The sequence below is a fragment of the Aquila chrysaetos genome, chromosome 1 (genome assembly GCF_900496995.4).
Source record: "Aquila chrysaetos chrysaetos chromosome 1, bAquChr1.4, whole genome shotgun sequence".
Classification (NCBI taxonomy): domain Eukaryota; kingdom Metazoa; phylum Chordata; class Aves; order Accipitriformes; family Accipitridae; genus Aquila; species Aquila chrysaetos.
The window spans coordinates 48,796,660-48,816,738 of record NC_044004.1 but is presented as its reverse complement, the minus strand read 5'-3'; the positions used below and the strand labels follow the sequence as shown (position 1 = coordinate 48,816,738).

The following is a 20,079-nucleotide window of genomic DNA, read 5'->3' as shown; positions in this document are numbered from 1 at the left end:
TGTCGTATTGCTAAAGTAATGGAATAGCATTGTTTTATGCTTACAATATTAATCTGATATTTAATTAGATCAAAACAATGTTTTCATTTAAAATTATTAATGTAATGAACATAATATACTCTTTTTTGCTTTTGTACTTCAAGAGACCCAAAGACTTGCATACCTATCCAGGCACCATCAGAACTATTTAGAAGAATGTAGCCATCTATACGATGTGAGCTTAATTCTAATTTAATATCATATTTCTGAAACATTTAAATTTTCAGCAGAGAGAAAAAAAGGAGATGTCACAGTGTGACATCTGACGATGTTTCTTTTCTTTAGATGTTCACCTTTTCAGCTGTTTTAAAAGCCTTGTGATTTTTGAGAAAATGGTAGTCTTGTGTAATCTGAGCAGGAGGTACTTTTAAGGACTTAAACATCTATTTGACCCCAGCATCAGCAGAGGTCTCTGGGACACGTAGATAAAAGCTGTCCAGAGAAATTGCTCAACAGCAAATGTATTCAGGCACACAGTGAAGAGAAAGGTTGAATATTAACAGAGATACAGTGATTGCTCGGAAGGGTTGGTCCTATCACTGTCAATCATCTGGGAAATGAGGGTTGCCGCTTATATATAGGAACAGGGAGGACCTCTCCCTGTCAGAGCTGCTGGTGGGAGAAGGTCACTGAGCGGCTCAAGCAAGCTAGCACCATGAAACTGCTCCTGCTCTTCCTGCTCTGTGTTTCCTCAGTTCAACCCCAGTCCGCTACTGACTATGATGAGGAGGTTGTAATACTGATCATAATTAATAATAGTAATAATAGTAAAAATTATTAATTTCATTTAATTGCATGCCTGACTTACACAGCTTATGTGAGTTAGCTAAGTTAGCAGCTGTGGGAAAAAATGATCCAATGCATGTTCTTTTTCCACTTGAAGTGTTCAAAGAAATAACCTTTGTATTATTTCTTCATGTATATGTAACTGCATAATAGTTATTTTCTGAGTTTGGATATATTTTCTTCCTCTTTGTCTGTAGGGAATGAAGAACACCTGGTGGTAAGATTAGTTATTTAGCTGAATTTACTTAAGGATATTAATTTAGCAATAATGTTACAGACAATTAATATCAGGTGCAAAGGAGTAAAAATGTGTAATTAATCATGTCCTATCTCAAAAACAGTAAAAACTTTTCTGCGGATTCAGTCGACATTGAAAAGAAATTAACTGCCAGTTCATATAGCTTTATGTTGGAAATGGAGAGGTAACAATTTTTGAACAAAAAGGCAAGCAATGAAGATCAATCTAATATAACAGTTTAACCTAGATTTAGTTTTAAGTAAAATATTTCAATGGGAAATACAATTTAGAATCTCAGTACCTTTTTTATATTTTGAAAATCCCTGCAAAAATGTCATAGGTCAGGGTAATCAGAAATGAGGTGATTTTCTGTTATACAGTCTAAGTATTTGTGTTTGTACATTGACTACTGGTAACACCACTATGCTAAATAATTTTCAGCAATTTTGTGATTTGTACGCTGCCTACTTCTGAAACTACTTGAAGCCTCTGATCCTGGATCCTTACAAATGTTTGTTATTTGTAGCTAAGTCTGAGTGGGATTGGAGATGGTCGAAGATTTTGATTCAGTAGTTCAGACAACTATTAATTCAAATGGTCTAGTTTCAACAAGTGCTTAGGGACCAGGCCTGTTTTCCTTGCTCAGCCTCTTAGACTTTCCTATTTCTGGCAGATGTGGAGAACGTATGCATCAGAGGGAGCTCTAAAAACCTACCCTGAGAGATGTTATTGAATGCTTTTCCCAATTCCATCCGTTAATAGCTGGCATGTGGCCCGAGACCTGATGATGTATTTGACTGTGGCCTGATTTTCTGAAACCTTACAAATTTTCTTGTAGCCCAGTGAAAAATTGGGACACTGATAACGTGATGCTGAATATCCTTCTTAGCCCCAAGAATGTCTAATTACTTTTTTTTTTTGTATCTTACTACTTCAAGTTTCGTGGTGCTTAGTGGCTCTGAACTATATAAACTTTGTCCCTTGGTCAGAATGAGCTATTGAAATATTGTTTTGCTTTGGTTTGAAGGCTTTTTAGTTTGTCTATATGTAGGTGGAGGCAGTGTGACTAGTCTTACAAGGGAGGGCATAGCAATGACTTTTACATAATGTCAGCATAAAATTTCCATTATTGCTTTTTTCATTCCATTCCGCGGTTTTCCTCACTGCTCAAAATACTAGAGCGTGCTGAACGGATGCCTCCGCCCTGTGCACCGCATTTTACAACAGCAGTCCCAGACTCAGAGAGTTTCCTCTCCCCCTGGCTTTGCAGGACGAGAGCCCTCAGCTGGGGGTTCGAGGCCACCGACCCCTGGACAAAAGGCGGGAAGCGGCCCCCACGCTCCGACCCGTGGCACCTCCCATCAGCGGAACGGGATACCAGCCCCGGCCCCCAAAGCGGGTGAAGCCGGGGGAGAAGAAAGAACCTATCATCTACCCCGACGCTGGTGGCTGCAAGCATCCTCTGGAGGAGCTGGTAGGTGTCTGCCTGTTGAGGCAGCTGATAACAGACTGTCCTGTCCTTCTAGTGCACCCAACATGGAGTTTTCTTCACCAAATAAGAGACGGTCATTCATTTAAAGGAGCCCGGCTTTGCTTCGTTTTGCTTGAATTTGGGAGGACTGCATTCGGCACAGTAATGCCACAGGGTCCGTGGGATTACTCACGGAGTCAGACAGCCTATGGTGAAGGTGGGGAGATGAGATTTGAACCCCAAATGAGGAAAGGAAGTATCTGTGGGTTAGCCTGCGCTTTCCATGTGGCTTTGCGTAGGTAACTATTAAGAAGGACAGAAAAAAGCTCTGCAGAAGCGCTGGCTTGAATTTCAGATAATCTCAAGGAACCCTAGGGATGAAAAAAAATAACTTCCAGGGTATTTCTTAAAATTTGTTTCAAACCATAATTATAGTCTACCCTCAATCACTGCCCCAGCTCTTACGGAAGAGCATGCAAGCATGCTGAGATCTAGTATACTCCTCGCTGCCTTGCAGTAGTCTGTCACACTGTCCCTGCTGTGCTTTCTGCCAGAAAATGCAAGCTGTAACAGTGCTGTGAGGCATCTTAGTATCTGAGAGCAAATTTGAGTGTGGAGGTTTCCAACAACTGAAGTCTGTTAAAGCTTAATGAATACATGGCTGTGGTAGAGTCCCACTGCTGCCTGGGTATTTTGGTTCTCACGGGGCTTCAGATTTTTCCACCTCTTTTTAAAACACTGCTGTCCTTTACAGTGCAGTGCTTGTCGCAGAAGCAGTAGTGCTCAGCTTCTTGAGATGATAATTTTTTAATGAATGGTATGGCCATTTCACGAGAGATATATATAACAAGGTGTAGAGAACATGGTGATTCTCTGAGGCGAGTGAAAGAGGAAGGGGGTAGAGATAAATATGCACAGGCACCAGGTATTTCCTGACAGGCTTTAATCGTAGTTCAGGTGGCTTAATACCTTGAACATTCAACAGTGCAGAAAAGTGAAAAGCAGATAGTGGACCAAAAAAGTGTGAAGAGGGAGGGCTTTTCCCAAGAGTTTCAACAAAAGAGTCCTCCTGAGGGACTCAGGGCTCCTTCCTGACCTTCAGACTGCAGCTTCTTTGTAGAAGTTGAATGTCTTGAGTCCTCATCTAGATGCTTAAATACCTGGTCTCACATTACTAACTATTCAGTGGGTTCAAAGGTATAATCATTCATTGATGGGATTAGAAACTTTTTATCTTGACATTTATTCACAGCCCTTTTTGGTTTGGTTTTTTTTTTTAAGGGAGTGCTGTGTCCAACTGGATGTGAGCTGCAAACTACACTGGTAAAACAGGAAAAAAATGTGAAACCAGTTGTTCGTGATCTAAAGGACAAAGTGAGCAAACTGTCTGAAACCTCTACAACTTTCTATGAATATGTGACTGTTCTAGATGATAAATTGATAAACAGGCAAAAACAAAGAAAAGGTATGCTATTTCTATGAATTACTAGTGTAAACAGTATTGCAGTTCTGTTGGCATTGCTACTGTTACTTGTTAATGGGACTTCTTAAAAAAAATTAAAAATACAGTGGAGTATCTAGCAAAGTAGGGTTCCATGACCATCTCCTCTTAAATCTTAAAAAAAAATCCTTTGAGAAAGGCAAAGGAATGGATCTCGTACTACGGCAAGTTTCGTATCAGGCCCCTAAATGTAAGGGTCATGTATTCCCCCCTTACCTGCTTACCTATGTCCATCCAATCCCTTTATGCCCAGATCCTGGCTTGGTACCATGGCTTCCTGGAAAGAAGCTAATTAGAGTTCTTTGCAGAATACAGCACCACTGATAAATCTAGCTAAAGCTAGCAAAGAAATAACAATACACATGTACCACTTTACTGAGTGGTCTCTGCATAGTATTTGCACATTGTGGAAAAGTAAGCAAAAGAAATGCCTATCCTTCCTCCCTGCTAAGGGAAGAAGTGACTTCTCAAATTGTGCTTACAGATTGCTCTTCATTATTTCATAACTGGAAAACGTGTTGAAAACTAATCTGCTTTTCATCTCTTTGCTCTTCCAGACAATGATGATATACTTTCTCAGTACAACACAGAGGTGGAATTGCATTATAGTTATATAAAGGATAATCTGGACAATAACATCCCATCTAGCCTCAGGGTCCTTCGTGCAGTTGTGGATTCTTTACACAAAAAGATACAAAAACTGGAAAATGCCATTGCAACCCAGGTGGACTACTGCCGTTCCCCATGTGTTGTTTCCTGTAATATTCCAGTGGTTTCAGGCAAAGGTACTCATCCAACTATAATGACATCGCATCTCCCATTTATATCACTGTGCAAATTGATAGATGCATTATTCAATTGGTTTGAATGTGCCTCTGAAGCCTGTGTCATTGATTAGTCTAGCAGAAAAGATGGAAAGTGATCCTAAATGAAAAAAATCCTTTATGGATGCCTATACTGGCCAGACCAAAGATCCTCTTATCCAATATCAGTCTTCATTAGTGGCTAGTAGCATTTTAAAGAAATATATGCTTCAAGGTCTTTGTAAGGTGGAGGTGATACATTTGTGACTATCATAGTTGTACCCTTGATTTTTTCAGTCAAGAAAGGTTCTTCTTTCACAAGCTTGTCTAGTTCAAAAAGTCATTGGGAAGTATACAGTTTTCCATCACTAAGTTTGAACTTCTAGAAATTCCTATTTGGAAAAGTAGAACAATGCAGGTGTACTGGTTTTTCTTCCCTGATTCTTTCACACAATGTATCACAGAAATCAAAATGAAAGTAGAATTATATATATATTTAAAATTGTTCCCTTATAATCAGCAAACCAAAGGATATGAAGATTGTTGAATAAGTTCACAGCTCTTTCAGTAACAGACTCTCCGCTTTATTCTTGCAGAATGTGAGGATATTATCAGAAAGGGAGGTGAGGTATCTGAAATGTACCTCATCCAGCCAGATCCTTTCAGCAAACCATACAGAGTATACTGTGACATGGAGACAGAGAATGGAGGTTAGTGTGAAATAACTATGTTGTTAAAATATTAATATGGATGCTACAAAAAAAATCATATTAGTAATTTGCATTTTATACAAACTAATATGGAGTTATACCTTTTGTAATTACTTGAGAATTAAGTCTGATTGACTCATTCAGAAAAGTCTTGTTGGTCATCTTCAGTTGCACAGTAGGATAATTCTATAATGAAACTGGAAATAAATTGCTGGGGTAGGGTTGGTAAATAAAAAACTATCTTACTATGACTAGAATGGACAACGTATAGGTGGGCAGACAAGGACGGCCTGGCTCATTTCTTACCCTGCTACTATGCACTAGACAAAAGATCAGGGCAGTCCTTCAAGTTTTGCTTTTCCACCTTTCCTTATGAAGGAAGGTGCTACTTAAGCATGAGTAAAAATGGCAAGGCTAAGCTCGTAAGCAGTGAAAACTCAGACGTGCTGCAAGGAAGCCATATGCTCCGCTTGTCTCGAGATGAAGACAAAAGGGCTGTATCTTAATGTTTCATGCTCCTTTCTTGATGGCAATTTAATCTAAATACTGTCACTCCTGTAGGCTGGACTTTGATTCAGAACCGCCAGGACGGCAGTGTTAATTTTGGAAGAGCATGGGATCAATATAAAAAAGGATTTGGAAATGTTGCGAAGAGTGGAGGGAAGAGCTACTGTGATACACCAGGTAAAACACTGAGCATGAAACACAAAGTGCTCTTCTCACTGAGACTGTTTTGTCATATTTCTTGAAGCTCTTTGATTTTTTTAAAATTAACTAATCCACATGGGCAGACCTATAGGCAAATCATAAAGTTGCCTTGAATTATATTGTGAAGTCTATTTCACAGAGCTCTCACTTGTTGCTTCTCAGGTGAATATTGGCTTGGAAATGACAAGATCAGCCAGCTTACCAAAATAGGGCCCACTGAAGTTCTAATTGAAATGGAGGACTGGAATGGCGATAAAGTATCAGCTCGTTATGGAGGTTTCACAATACAGAATGAAGGAAACAAGTATCAACTTTCAGTTAGTAACTACAGAGGCAATGCAGGCAACGCACTAATGGAAGGAGCTTCACAGGTGCATGGAGAAAACAGGACAATGACAATTCACAACGGGATGTTCTTCAGTACTTATGACAGAGACAATGATGGATGGTATGTACTTGCATTAGACATTTAAAATAAAAATAGAGCTTAAAATGGAGCTGAATATAGAATATTTCTCTAATTTGCTGTTAGTTTTCACAGCATTTTGTAGTTTCTTAAAATAGGTTTTATCCCTGCAAGTTACCAGCCAAATGTCCATGCAGTTCTTTTGGCGTAGCCAAGAGCAGGTAAAACTACATATTAGGTTAGTGCTGCTCCACAACCAAGTAAGAAGTAAGCACACTGAATTTTATTGATTCCATGAATGACATTACCATAGACAAATCAGCAAATCTGGATGCAATATATTCATTGTCAGAGACTTATGGTGGCAGTGCTAAGGACACTGTCTTGCTTAAGTAGGAATATTGGTACTCACTCCAGTAACACATAATGGGTCCTGAGGAAAGACAGGTAGCATGTCCTATTTAAAAAACAAAGTTCTGTCTACTTAGAAGACAGGAGCTCAGTTGTAAAGTACATAATTTAGCACTGTATCTCTAAGCTATGGGCTATGTCTTTGTCTTAATACCTGATTACATATTCATGAATAAAGGAATTGTTTAGATTGGGGAAGACATATATTTCTCATTGTTTTATACCTTTAAATTGCATTGATAATGCAATTATCATTATGAACTGCAAGTAATTGTAGTTGTCAATCAGCAAACTAAAATGATATTGCCAAAGAGCTGCAGCTAAAATTTGACTTGTTTTTCTTAGCTGCTTCACCTTCCAAGTGTACTGTGTAGCACACACTTGTGACGGTCAATCTTTTACAGAAAGTTCAGAGAGGATTTTAAATGTTTATTACGGTTTGAAAATTTCAGTACAGGGGCAGGTGTATGCACTCTGTTGATCTGTTTGCTTACAGTTCATCTGTCACTCTCAACACTTTTGTTTTCCCTCATCAGGTTAACTACAGATCCAAGAAAACAGTGTTCCAAAGAAGATGGTGGTGGATGGTGGTACAACCGCTGCCACTCAGCCAACCCCAATGGCAGATACTATTGGGGAGGGAGCTACAGCTGGGACATGGCAAAGCATGGCACAGATGATGGTGTTGTATGGATGAACTGGAAAGGGTCATGGTATTCAATGAAGAAGATGAGCATGAAAATCAGGCCATACTTTCCACAGTAACCATTATCAAAATGTACAGAATCAGGGATTTTCTTTTAATATTTGTGCATGGTTATCTTTTTAGCCACGGTATTCAGGCTTTTCTTTTCATATGAGAACCAATTATGTATGTATGAGAATATTATGACCTAAAGTGAAAAGCTATGTCAACCGTAAATCAAAATCTGACTGCTGAATATAACTCACAAGTGTATTTTGTTCCATTTTTCATTTGTTCACAAGACGGAAGTAACTAGTATAGAATAACACTGATAAAAAAAAAAAACCAAACCCAACTTGTTTCACTCTTTTACAAAGGACTTCTATACCACATTTGAAGAGGGAGAGGATTATTTTAAAATGTTTTCCAAAAATTAAATAAAGCCTTAAAACTAAAGTTTTCTTCACATGATTCCAAAGTATTTATGCATTATCCCTGGAGAAGCAAACATGTTCCACTAAATAAGGGACAGTCATTTTCTTTTATATTATAAGGGTAACGGTAATCACCTGTGTAACAAGTTGAGAAGAAATAAAGTGAAAAGAAACTATCTAACAAACAGGTAGGTCACCGTCACCAGTCACTTAGTTCAAAATCCTGTATGCTGGATAACATACGCCCTTTCCTGGGACCTGGCTCACATTACTGTGCCTCTTAATATCCCTTCCACCATCCCACATCCTTTTATCATAGAATAAAATACAGTATTAGAAGACCTATTGTGGGACTAGAGCAATTAGTGACTCCAATGATAGGGTAGGTGGAGGTTGGGTATTTCATCAAAGCTAGTGGTCTAGGCTCCCTCTGTAGCCAGGAACAGAGGTTGTCCCAAAGACAGGACCTCCCAACCCTGGTAGGCAGGATCAGACATCTCTCAGAGGCGACTGCCTTCCTCCACAACAGAAGGGAGCCGAATCACTAGTGGTAGATGGATCCCATCTGAAACCTCTTGTGTTGACCTAATCTGTGGAGCCCCGAGGGACAAGGAGGAAACATCATGACAGCATCTCACTACATGAGCGCAAATGTTCAGCATCGCCACAGACAGGCTTCCACTGAGGCTAGGGAACAAAACCACAAGGCATAAAGCAGAAGCCCCTTTTCCAAAAGCAGACACTTCTCCGCGCATGGCTGTAAAGGTGTCTTTGCTCTTCAGCAAACTCTCCAAAAAGGTGAGACAGTGGCTGTGTTTGAGAAGCACTGAAAAAAGGCTAAAAGTGAGCTGCTTTGCCAGTATTTGATGATATTGTTAAATGGTATGAAACAAGCTGGCCAGTGAGATTGGAGGCAAGGAAGTTTGCTCATGCTTGTTTCTCAATAGAAGCACAGAAATATTAAACAGAGTAAATACTTGTGTAATTTTATGTTATAAGGTATAAAGGTAAATACAGCATGTTCTTGTGTAACTGTGTAACCAATATAACTGTATTTCCATGCAGTCAGCTTTTTGCTAAAAAATTCTTACCACACGCTGTCAGCAAGTTCCTGATTTAAACCCCTTATCTGTAGAAGAATCCTTGCTTGACACATGTGCTGAGAAACGTTCTAAACCAAGTCAATATATACTATAGCCATCCAGGTGCTCCTCGTCTTGCTTGAACTGGTTACAGTCATAACCTTTTAGTGGTCACTAGAAAATAATAGCCTGTTTTGGGAGTTGTATTTTGATGAGTTTACATGAACTGTCTTATTTTGAAGCTACAGTATGCATGGTAAACTACCTAGATTCATCAATGGGAAGGAAGGCCTACCTCCATATTTATAAAATCAAAACTTAGGAGATCCTTAAAAGTCAGTCCTAAAATGCATGCATCATTAATCAAAGTGTACTCCATGTTAGGTGTGTGGCAAAAGCGAGAACCCAAACCACCCGTGGCTCTGCCTGAGAACTGACTCCCACCGCTGTTGTGCTCCCCTCGAAATGGAAGCGAGAGGAGACGGCCCAGAAGCATGACTGTCAAACTCAGTCAGACTTTCACGGTTCATGTTAGTGGAGGCAGGAGTTTGTGGTCAACATACTTCTAAATTCTTTTACTTCTTTAACACTCTGAAGCAAAGTAAATAATTCAAATTATAAATATTTTTATCTGCAGTCAAGGTGTGAGCTGCCAAAGACATAGACATAGAAAAAGACACAGTCAAAGACATAGACAAAGTTTATATAAAAAGGGTTTTAAAATCAATATTTTCTTGAAAAGGTTTGTCAGTTATAAATCAGATGGAAGAACTATTTCGTTGATGACTAATCAGTGTTTATTTTTGAAGCCACAGATGTGCCCAGTTGCCTTCAAATTCACAGAGTAGAGGTACATCATGCACATATATATGAAAAAAAAATCTTTTCAACTTGTAGTCATAACATACATCATTAAAAGCCTGTCTTTCTACAGGGTTTCTATGGGCCTGATTTTCATTCTAACAGTTTTGAGGGAATAGTCAGAGGCTCTAAATGGCAGCCAGACCACGCCGTTTTCGATCTCATAAGGAACATTGTACCTGGGGTCGTAGTGGCCCCCCAGGTAGTAAATGCCATTGAGGTTGGCCGCCTGGCAGCTGTTGTACCACCAGCCACCCCCGTACATCTCCGCGCAGCTCTCCTCCCAGCGGTCCCGGTCCCGGTCGAAGGTGCTGAACTGCATCTGGGCATGGGACGTGTATTCGGTGCCCTCTTCCAGCCAGCCGGCGATCAGCGCGTCCCCGGCTGTCCCCTCGTAGGAGGACACTGCAAGGGCATACCCTTCTGCTTCAGACCCTACCTGTACGATATACTCTGCATACACAGCATTTCCATCCCAGTCCTCTAACTCTACCCGAAGGAGAGTGTCGTTCTGAGTCAGCAAGTGTATGTTTTCATTGCCCAGCCAGAACTCTCCTCGCCCTCTGCCATCCACGCTGCCGAAACCTCTCTTGTAGTCTTGCCAGGTCCGGTTAAAATTCACTGATCCATCCATTCTCTGTTGGATCAATAGCCATCCTCCCAAAGTGGTCTCTTGGTCGCAATAAACTGACAAAACCTTATTGGATCCCGCTGGCTTGATTTTGTAAATGCCACTTTTGGCACCAAAAGTGTGTTTCTGGCGGATATCATCACAGTCTAAAAAAAAAAGTTGATCTGGTTTGACAGGAGTTATCAGTAAAATTTAATAAAAGGTTCAGAGGAATCCAAGTACCAATAGCTCTGAGGAAAATTGTTAAACATGTCTTGGACTACACTAGGTATAGTGACAGGCAACGTTAAAAAGAATTCAGAAAAGAAAACTTTACATACTTCTTAAATTGTGAATTGTCTGTGTAATACCCGAGTATTAATGAAATATTTTCCTTTTTGTTTCCAAGGTGGCAACAAACAGACACATTACTTGCATTTTATCATCACACTGTTGTACTGCAGTATCTAAAACCAATGTGTCGGTTTGGTTAGGGATGGAGTTTGGCTCCACTACCTCAGTAACTATTTCCGTGAGGCCTCTGTACCTTTCCCAGTGCTGGCTGTCTTTTGCTTCCTTCCTGACGGTCTGAAGCTGCGTGCACGAAAGTCTGGGGTATCCTCTGCACTCTGATCATGTTGCATCCCACCTAGCTGCTCAGTTATTTCACGGGTCTTTAGTGATTTAGTTTCGAAAGTGGAGCCTCCCTTGTTGAAACTAGAAGAGGTGCTGGTCACTACAGTCTTGGAGTGACCTGCACCCCCAGATGGGAATCCAGCTGGCTGAAGGTGAAGTCCTCCAAAGTCATCTTCTTCTTCCTCTCCTAAGTCTGTAAATTTGCCTTTCCCCGTGTAAGCCCCTGAATGACCGGGTGTTCCAGTACCTAAGTGGCTACTGCCTGTGCCACTTACGTGCCTGCTAGTTGAAATGCTGCTAGATCCACTAAAGTGCTTACTAGAAGTGGGTGGAGAGCCAGGGGTAAAAAATGACTCTAGCTCAGGGAATAAGGTCTCTAGCCTGTGGAATTTGTCTGCTCCACCAACATGGTGTACGCTCCCTTCCCCTCCAGGATTTCCTGCTCCTTGTAAATAGGAGCAGTCTGAGCCATCGGAAGAAACCATTTTTTCGACTACTTCTTCTCTAGGGCCATCAGGGCCAGTGACAAGTCTTGTGGTGGTAGTTTTGGTGCACCTACGAACAGTGGAGGAGGTTTTGTCTCCCAGATTAAGGGTTTGTCTCCCATGAGTAGGAGTAACTAACTTGGTGGTGTGTGAAGGTCCATCCCCCCTCGATTCTAGCACGTGATACAAGCCGTCACCTCGGGAGGGGTTTGTGTCTGTTTCTGGCCTTTCTAATACCGCTTCCATCTGCCTGATGTTATTAATTATGTTCAGAGCTTGCATTTCTGGCTGGGGCTTATGCTTAAAATGCTCAGGAACATTCGAGTCCTTAAGTGGCCTCATTTTCAGTGTGCTCAAGGTGGTTGTTTGAAGCTCTGGGTGCAAGTTGATGGAATTAGCTTGGGTAAGCTGCTTCTGGATGTTGTCGTAGCTTTCGTTGTCCACCTGGTAACCAAAACTTCTAGCACAGGTTCCTTTGCAGGCTCGTATCTTAATATCAATGTCCACCTACATAAACAGAGAGAAATAATTTAGTTAGGGAGCTTTCCTGACTTTCTCAAGCAAGTGTATCCTTTAACTGGACTGGGGAAAGGTGGGGGCTGCCCTGGTACCTCCCACCTACAGCTGAGCTTTTCCAAAGCTCAGTTTTGAAATCATCCTTGTGTTTATCTGTCTCCACTGTAAATACGACACGTGCAATAGCACAGTGCACATGAGCTCCATGGAGAAGTACATTGTAGTACGTTCCCAATCTCTGCTCCCTTTATTCTCAGGGCACAGGGGTGTCTTCCTGGGTTTGGAGGGAGTGCTGCTGAGCTGGGCATGCTCCCTGGGGACCGGGGCAGAAACGAGTCCTCCAAGGAAAAGGGAGGACACTGGACTTGTCCCAGAGCCTTTCATGGCCCTGCTGTGAGGCCTGCCATCCTGGGGTTACCGCTGTTTTCCCAAGTGATCCAAAAGCCAGATCTCCGATCCGGGGATCAAAATGGGCTTTTGAGAAAACCCGCTGTTTGTGCCAGGACTTTTCCTTGCATTACCATCAGAAGAATTGGCTGCAACCTGGGAACACGGGCTTTAATGCCAGCACTGGCTGTGGGCAGCAGTGGCATCACTGGGGGAGGACAGAGCACATCCCCCTCATCCTAGCTGCTCAGCAGCTCCTTACAGGAGGAGAAACGCCTCATCCGGAGCCAGTTATCAGCAGATATAACATCCTTGCTGCCTGTCTGAGAGCAGAAGGGGCAGATGGGACCAGGAGTCCTCCTGAGCTCACGCTGGTTCCCACACAGCAGGAAAAGAAAACTCATTTGGGGATTTGCCTCAGGAAGTCAGATCCTGTGAGAATTGCATCACGTTTTCTTCCAGAGGGAGCACTGCTCGCCATGCACGGTGTAAGGGATAGACCCTCTTTCTGTAGTTAAGCCCTGGAAAGAATGGAAATCACGTAGCAGCTACCTACCTCCAAGCGCTTCATCTCCACCACCTGTTCCCGGATGCTGCTCTGCAGAGCTTTAATTCTGTTTACTTGAGTGACAACTCTCTGCTTTAATGTCACAATTCTCCGCCTCAGTTCTCCTGACACGTGACTGTAAGTGTCATCAAGCTCTGAAACAAAAATGCCTCACAGTCAGCTATGCACGTATGATTTTCTTCCCTAAAAGAATAGCATATTTTAGAATGTGTAATTAAAACATGCAATTAAGAACATATTTCTCATAGTACTAAGCAGGCAAAAATTACAGTAGTTTCTACTAGTTAGCAGTTAAGAGTCTTGTATTACTATGTTTATTCTGGCTCTTGATAATAAGGTCCAGTGCAGCATATCTTTTCACTACATATTGCTTATGCACACAAAAAAAATAATAATTCAGCAATGGATAATAAAACTGGGTGCGAGATACTCACGCTGAGCATTGTCTAGGCTTGGTTTTAGCGTATCTATGGTTTCCACAATTATCCGATTGGATCTTTTATAGTTGTTTTGATTTTCTGCGAGCAGCTTCTTGATTTTGTCTATTCTGTGACTATAATCCTGGTCCGTTTCATCAATCAGTCCTTGCATTCTGCAGCCTGATGGACATTTTGTACCCTAAAATTGGAAGAGGGAAATAATTGTGTTATCGTGTTACTTCAAAATTAAACCTTTTTTTAACATTACAGTTGCAGAGTTTTGGCCAACACTGAAAACACATTAAAAAAAAAAATCACGGCAAGATTCTACAAGTTGTCTTCAGATGTCCTGTCCTATTCATCCAACAACTTTGCCAAGGACTTGTGTGACTTAGAGCAAGTCACCTGGAGGCTGATCCTTTACCTCCTATGCCCTTAGCACTGGTGTGATGGAATCAGTGAAGTGCATCCTCAGAAACCTGCCGGGGCCAGGGGAAGCAAGGAACAAGTAAATCCTTAGTTTTCCTTCTCCTCTGTTCGTCAGAGGTGAAATAAGACATATATATATATATATATATATATATATATGTATTTCCCAAAGGGCTGCTGTAAGGAGAAGTCTGTTGTCCAGTTTGAACAAGGATGTTACAGGCCAACTCATTTAAACAAAATTTTCCTCAGAAAAGCTTAATGTTCTTACAGACTAAAGCTCTTTGCCAAGATTTCCTCAAATAAGTGTAGCGCAGAGATGGGCTGAGATGCAAGAGGCAAGAGAGAGACAAATTAACAGTTTATACACAAAGACATCCAGTCAATCATTATGAAACTTCTACTGAACATTTTGTCACCTAACTTCCTAAAAAATAACTAGTGAGGTGTAAGTTACTTCCAGCTGTTTCTTTTCTTTGTCACACATCTTTCTTTCCTGTGCCTTTCTCTTACCAACTCCGAAAGTGGCAATACCAAAATTCTGAAAAGAAATCCTTCTTATATTTTTTCTAGGAATAGCCTTCTTTTATTTCATCTTTCTTTTCCAGACTTACTTTCTCTTCTGATTGTGCACCCCTGCAAACTTCTCCCTCTTTCTTTCTCCCCATTTTTTTCTTTCTTTCTTTCCCACAGGAGATCTCTCCAGGCTGCCCCAATGTGAAGCATTACCTGTCCTCCCTCAGACCTAAAGCCCAACCACGTGCTGGCTGCATGGCACCCATCGAAGAGGTCCAGCTGAGGTCCGTGAGCACCCTCCCGATGGGCCCCGCTTTTGCCCCCAGAGCTCATTGCTCACCCAGTCATCGTCTGCACAGATGGGCCAGTTCTTCTCATACTGGCAGGTGGACTGGGACATGTGCTCCACAATCCTGGGACCACGCACTCCTGCACCCTCCTTTTCAAAGGTACTCTCTCCGACTTGTGCCTGCCCGGAGAAAAAGGGGGAAAAGCAAAACCGAGATTAACTAAGTAGCTGCCAAGAGAATGGAAACATAATGCTGACGTCCTCAAACACGCAGTGGCATAGCTGACGTGTGCCACTTACAGCCATCTGGAAAGCATCACACTGAACAGTGCAAGGATTTTATTCCTGAACATTTCTTGTAAGATACGATTTTGGGGGTTTTGTCAGAATAAAGCTTTTCATCTCTTAAAATTAATGCTGCTGTGTAGTGATGCTCAGGATATATTACGATAATATCATTCCACAAAAATCTTGTGTTCTGTGTGTAAATGTAAAATTAACTTGCAATTAGATTGAAACTGGTTAAGTTAAAGCAAATACTTAAAAAATCCTATGTTCTACTTCCATTTGCTGCAGTATTTCTAAATTTCTATTTTCATTCTACCACCTTCAGTCTACACAAAACTGGCTTAAAGATAGATATGAACAGAGTTTTCCTATTAGTGTTTCTGATTTTAATCACAGTTGCTAACTGTAAGCTTGTAGCACTGTTTTGCCTGGCATAAAGAGCAAGAAAGCTAATAATATTGTAATAAAAATAATAATGCCAGTAATGGATGGATTCCACTGTGCTAATGAAAAAAAAAAAATATACAGAGATCTTCTTCAAACCTGAGAAGAAAAAGTGCATATATACAAGCTAATTCTAAGCCAAAACCCTGTAAGAATTCCTACTGTGTTACTGCTCAGTAAAAGACTGGAAAATAATTCTTTTTCATAAAAGAAAGCCCTGTTTTAGGGCTTGAGATGTAATTAGGTCTGACTGGATTCCTCTGCACACCTTATGTTCTTTTCAAGCAGCATAATTAATGCTTGAAAATATTAATGCTTGAAAATATTAATGATTAATTATTATGATGATTAATGATTGATTCTGCATCAGAGAAAGTTTTCCTAAATCTAGCCTCCAGGGCCAGAACCTTAGCCCTGGGGAGCTGGAATGTCATTATTAAAATCAGCAGATTCACGCTGGTTTGATTCATCCTGAGGATCCAGCCCAAGTGCCGCTTAAAAGTTACAAATAAAAACTTTACTTTTAGGTGGTCTGTGCCCTTTCAGCATTGACAGCTCAAATACAACTGCTTCTGTTTTGTCCCATCTGCTTCCTGTAATTTCTGCCATTTAAAAACATGCACATTCTTCAAAAAACAGTCACAAAAAGAAACGTAAAGAATCTAACATAAGATTATGGCCTGAGACCTCAATGACAAAACATCAAGGTTATATTAGCATACTTGAAAATCAAGTCTATCTCTTTCCTTATCTAAAAATCGATTCTTACTTGGCTCTTGTTTAACCTGATGTGGCTGCCACAGGAGTCCTTGTTTTTTAATGTATATTTTGTAATAAAGGTATAGTGTGTCATTGTAGGTGGAAAACCCTGCTGAAATACCATCCAAAGCAGAGTAGACTTCACCCTAATAAACCTGAAAATTCCTGACCTATAGCATCGCCTATGAATCTATGAATTCATGTTAATGTATATGCTTTGCTGCTCCTGAAGCTAGGCAGATTCAGCAAAACTGAATTAAGCAAAACTGGAGAGCTGGATACTCAAGAACTACTGATGGAAGTCCAGCAGTGAAGTGGTTACAGTAAGCTTGTGCATATGTGTGTGCATTGAATTTTACAAGCTAGGTGACAGCCAAAATGTATCTATCTAATGAATAAACATTAAATAAATGCTTACTCTTCAAAAAAGACATGAAAAGAATCAAGTAAGCAAATTCATACCCGGGCTAAGTTGAGGCACAGCAACACACAGAGGATCCTCATTGATATCATCTTCAGGAGAAGAGCGAGCAGAACTCTGACTGAAAGGATGCTCTTCACCAGTCTTTTGGTGCAATTTAAACCTTAATGCAAAGCTGAGATTAATCATTATGCTCCTTTCTGTTTGGAGACAAAACATGCCAAATGCCCCCCTCCCCTTTAGGTGATTACTTAAGGCCTCTTGCACAAGTTTCTGATGTTATTTGCTCCAGATAAGTTTGTACAACACCAACATGCAGGCAACACCATGTATTCCAGGAAAAAAAATCTGTCTACAGCTTAGTTTCTCGTAACTGGATGTTCAGCTAAGATGTATGCAGGACCTAGCCGGATTCAGCAATGCTTACCTGCTGGAAGACACACAGTCTGTGCAATGAGCATTTAGCTAGCATAATCAAAGAGTTGATATTTGAAAGCACGTACTAGTCTAAGAAAGGTTGATATCGTCTATCTGTGACCATGTGGTCATCAACGAAAATTAATTCCTGAGGAGTGCAGAGCCCAGTTTACATCAGTTTTCACAGGTGGACCTTACTGGTATTTGTATAATGCATGATGTGTTTAACATTACACTGTCTATTACACAAATGGTATATTATAATTTTTTATCAAGTAGGATTTGTTTGAAATGAACACATATTTATGAAAAGCACAGTAGAGTGGTACTTGAAAATGTCCCAGAACAGACGTTAAGCATAATTAAATCTTCCTCAAATATTTGTATAATGTGTATGGTTTGTGTGTGACAATTGATGATAATGTGCTGCTGCTGTGAGCTCTATAACAAGCCTTACTGTTACTGGGGAGTGTTGTATGTGGCCGTCAAACACTTGAGAGATGCTGCCCATCTCAAAAGTTGCCACCACAGTGAGCAGGAATGAGCAAGAATACCTTCGCTAGAGGAAATGTGGGCCCAATCAGTTGAAAGAACAAAGTTCTCTCATGGCTTTTTAAAACCATGTGACATTTACAAAACTCTCCATCATCTACAGGCTGAACATCTTATGATATTCTGCTTTAGAGGGACATGTTTAAGCTTGCCTCTGGCATTGTACTACATATTTAATTCAAAATAGCTGATTTTAGCTTTGGATCCATTCCAGCAGCCTCTCAGGTTTTGTCTTATCCTCCTTTCCTCTGCTTTTCCTCTTGTTTTCTGCCTTCAGGAGGCTTGAACAATCTCCATGTAAAGTTCACTGCAGTTGAACTGGACCCTTTGTTTCCTCCTATTTCCAGCCTTGCATTTCATGCTTCTCTTATCTAGGAAACCCCTCTTAAACCTAACTTAACTTATATCAATATCACTAATAGCGAGTCATATCCTCAGGTAGCAGAAGAGCTCAATAAGATGGCGCTACATTGATTAACATCTACACCACCAGGATCTGGTTTTGCATGACAAAGGGTTTCTATTATATTTAAGGCTTAATCTTATCTGTGCACATTCTGAAACAAGATGTTTGTTTATTTCAGTTCCCTGCAACATGCTTTGTAAAGTCTTCTACTGAATCCCAATGCAGTACCAGTAATACTATGACGCAACTAACCTCTTCTGATTTCAGCAACAAGGCAGCCCAACTAATTTCAGCAACAAATGTACAAACAGACCACGTATTACCTTTGCTCAGTTTGAATATCAGCCAGCTGTGGCTGCATTGTTTGGTTGATAAGTGTTCGTAAGGCAGCTCCTGAACTCAAAGCAGATAATTAATATACTTACACACCAAAATGCTCAGCTACTAACTTCAGCAGGGGCAACTCTGGTGATGCTTCCCCACTCCAAGTCCTACACAGTTTTGTTCACTCTGTTGCAGCAGTTCTGTGAAAGAATTATAAAAAGCTCAGAGGACAATAAAATGCTCAAAGGAGGGAAAGACCACAGTAAGAGGAAGTCTTGCAGGATTAAGATTAATTATTTTACAAAACAGAGTAAAATGGGCTTCATCTAAAATATGCTGGGGTCCATGGAGAGTCTCCCACTCAAACCAATGAGCTCTAATTTAGCCTCCACGATGGATACAAAACTCTGCTCAAAAGTCACAACCTTAGGACCTCCGTGCTCAGGAACACAAGAATTGCAGGTACAACGTTCATGTGCTCTCCTTGCACATACACTCGTGGACTTTACTGCAGGATCACGTGTGATGTTTCTTCCACCAGACCCCTTCCTCCTCACCTTGGGCATGGAAGGTGCTCCACAGGCAAGCAGCTGTCCAGAGCTGTACACTCTTTTCGTTGCATGATGATGTTCTGCACACTGTTTAAAGCTTCAAGGATTTTCCTATGGTGCTCATCACTCAGCTACCCCAGTCCTTTACAAACATTCATTCCCTGGGCCCGACTTTCCCCTTTTCACAGCTGCAGAACCCAGGTGAGAAGGCTAAGTCAAAAAGTAGTTATTAATTTGGGGGATCTGTTTGGATAGTCTGAGTCTTCAGAGCACACCATATGTGCAGATCCCACTGATGGCAGCTGTAGCTCTGTGCCTGCAGAGGGGCTCAGGAGGAACATCCAGCATCCAGCTCTGAGACACCTCAATGTCTTACCTCTGGTCCCACAGGAACTGGGTGATGAGGGCAGAACTAGCACCTAATTCTGCAGGGTATCAGCTGTAAGTAAGAGACAACTGTGCCCCACCTGGTCTTACTCACTACATGCATTACAACCTATGCAACAACTAGAGCATCCTTCATAATTCAGATGTGATGTGACATGTCACCTTAGTTCTGGCTTTTCCCAGTTTGTAAGAGCTTGATTTTGTGATCTTCAATAATCTCTGAACATTTTTTTTTGTAATTTAATAGGCCTTAAAATCAAGAGTAGTCAGAGCACATGAAGCAGAAGACTTTCTGCCTTTTCAACCATGCTAACAGAGGATGTGACAATTTCCTAGGTGGTCCCCCAGGTACTGGCTACCAGTGTAACACTGGACATGGCAGTAGCATGTGCCAGGCCTCCTCTGACCTTGATGGAGGGCGCAGCTCTCTGGGGTGATCTTCAAACACACAACACGTAAGCTCTGGTCCAAGTAAAACTTGGCCACCAAGGCTAGAGGGACTGGAAAAAGCCAATAACCGATCATAAACATTAGGTAAGC

The 20,079-nt window shown here is 41.0% G+C and overlaps 2 protein-coding genes across 2 annotated transcripts; one reads left to right on the top strand and one right to left on the bottom strand.

Annotated features, from left to right (window-relative positions):
* Positions 1-622: 622 nt before the first annotated feature.
* Positions 623-8,214, top strand: FGB (fibrinogen beta chain). The gene is made up of 8 exons (XM_030012124.1): positions 623-769; positions 2,334-2,537; positions 3,816-3,999; positions 4,593-4,820; positions 5,435-5,548; positions 6,110-6,232; positions 6,419-6,704; positions 7,610-8,214. Exons 1-8 carry the CDS (start codon positions 695-697, stop codon positions 7,836-7,838), a joined length of 1,443 nt encoding a protein of 480 aa, XP_029867984.1. The 5' UTR covers positions 623-694; the 3' UTR covers positions 7,839-8,214.
* A 1,839-nt stretch (positions 8,215-10,053) lies between these two features.
* FGA (fibrinogen alpha chain) lies at positions 10,054-17,009 on the bottom strand. The gene is made up of 6 exons (XM_030012137.2): positions 16,944-17,009; positions 15,042-15,170; positions 13,772-13,955; positions 13,326-13,471; positions 11,293-12,373; positions 10,054-10,912 (listed from the first exon to the last, which is right to left on the bottom strand). Exons 1-6 carry the CDS (start codon positions 16,992-16,994, stop codon positions 10,203-10,205), a joined length of 2,301 nt encoding a protein of 766 aa, XP_029867997.1. The 5' UTR covers positions 16,995-17,009; the 3' UTR covers positions 10,054-10,202.
* Positions 17,010-20,079: the final 3,070 nt, after the last annotated feature.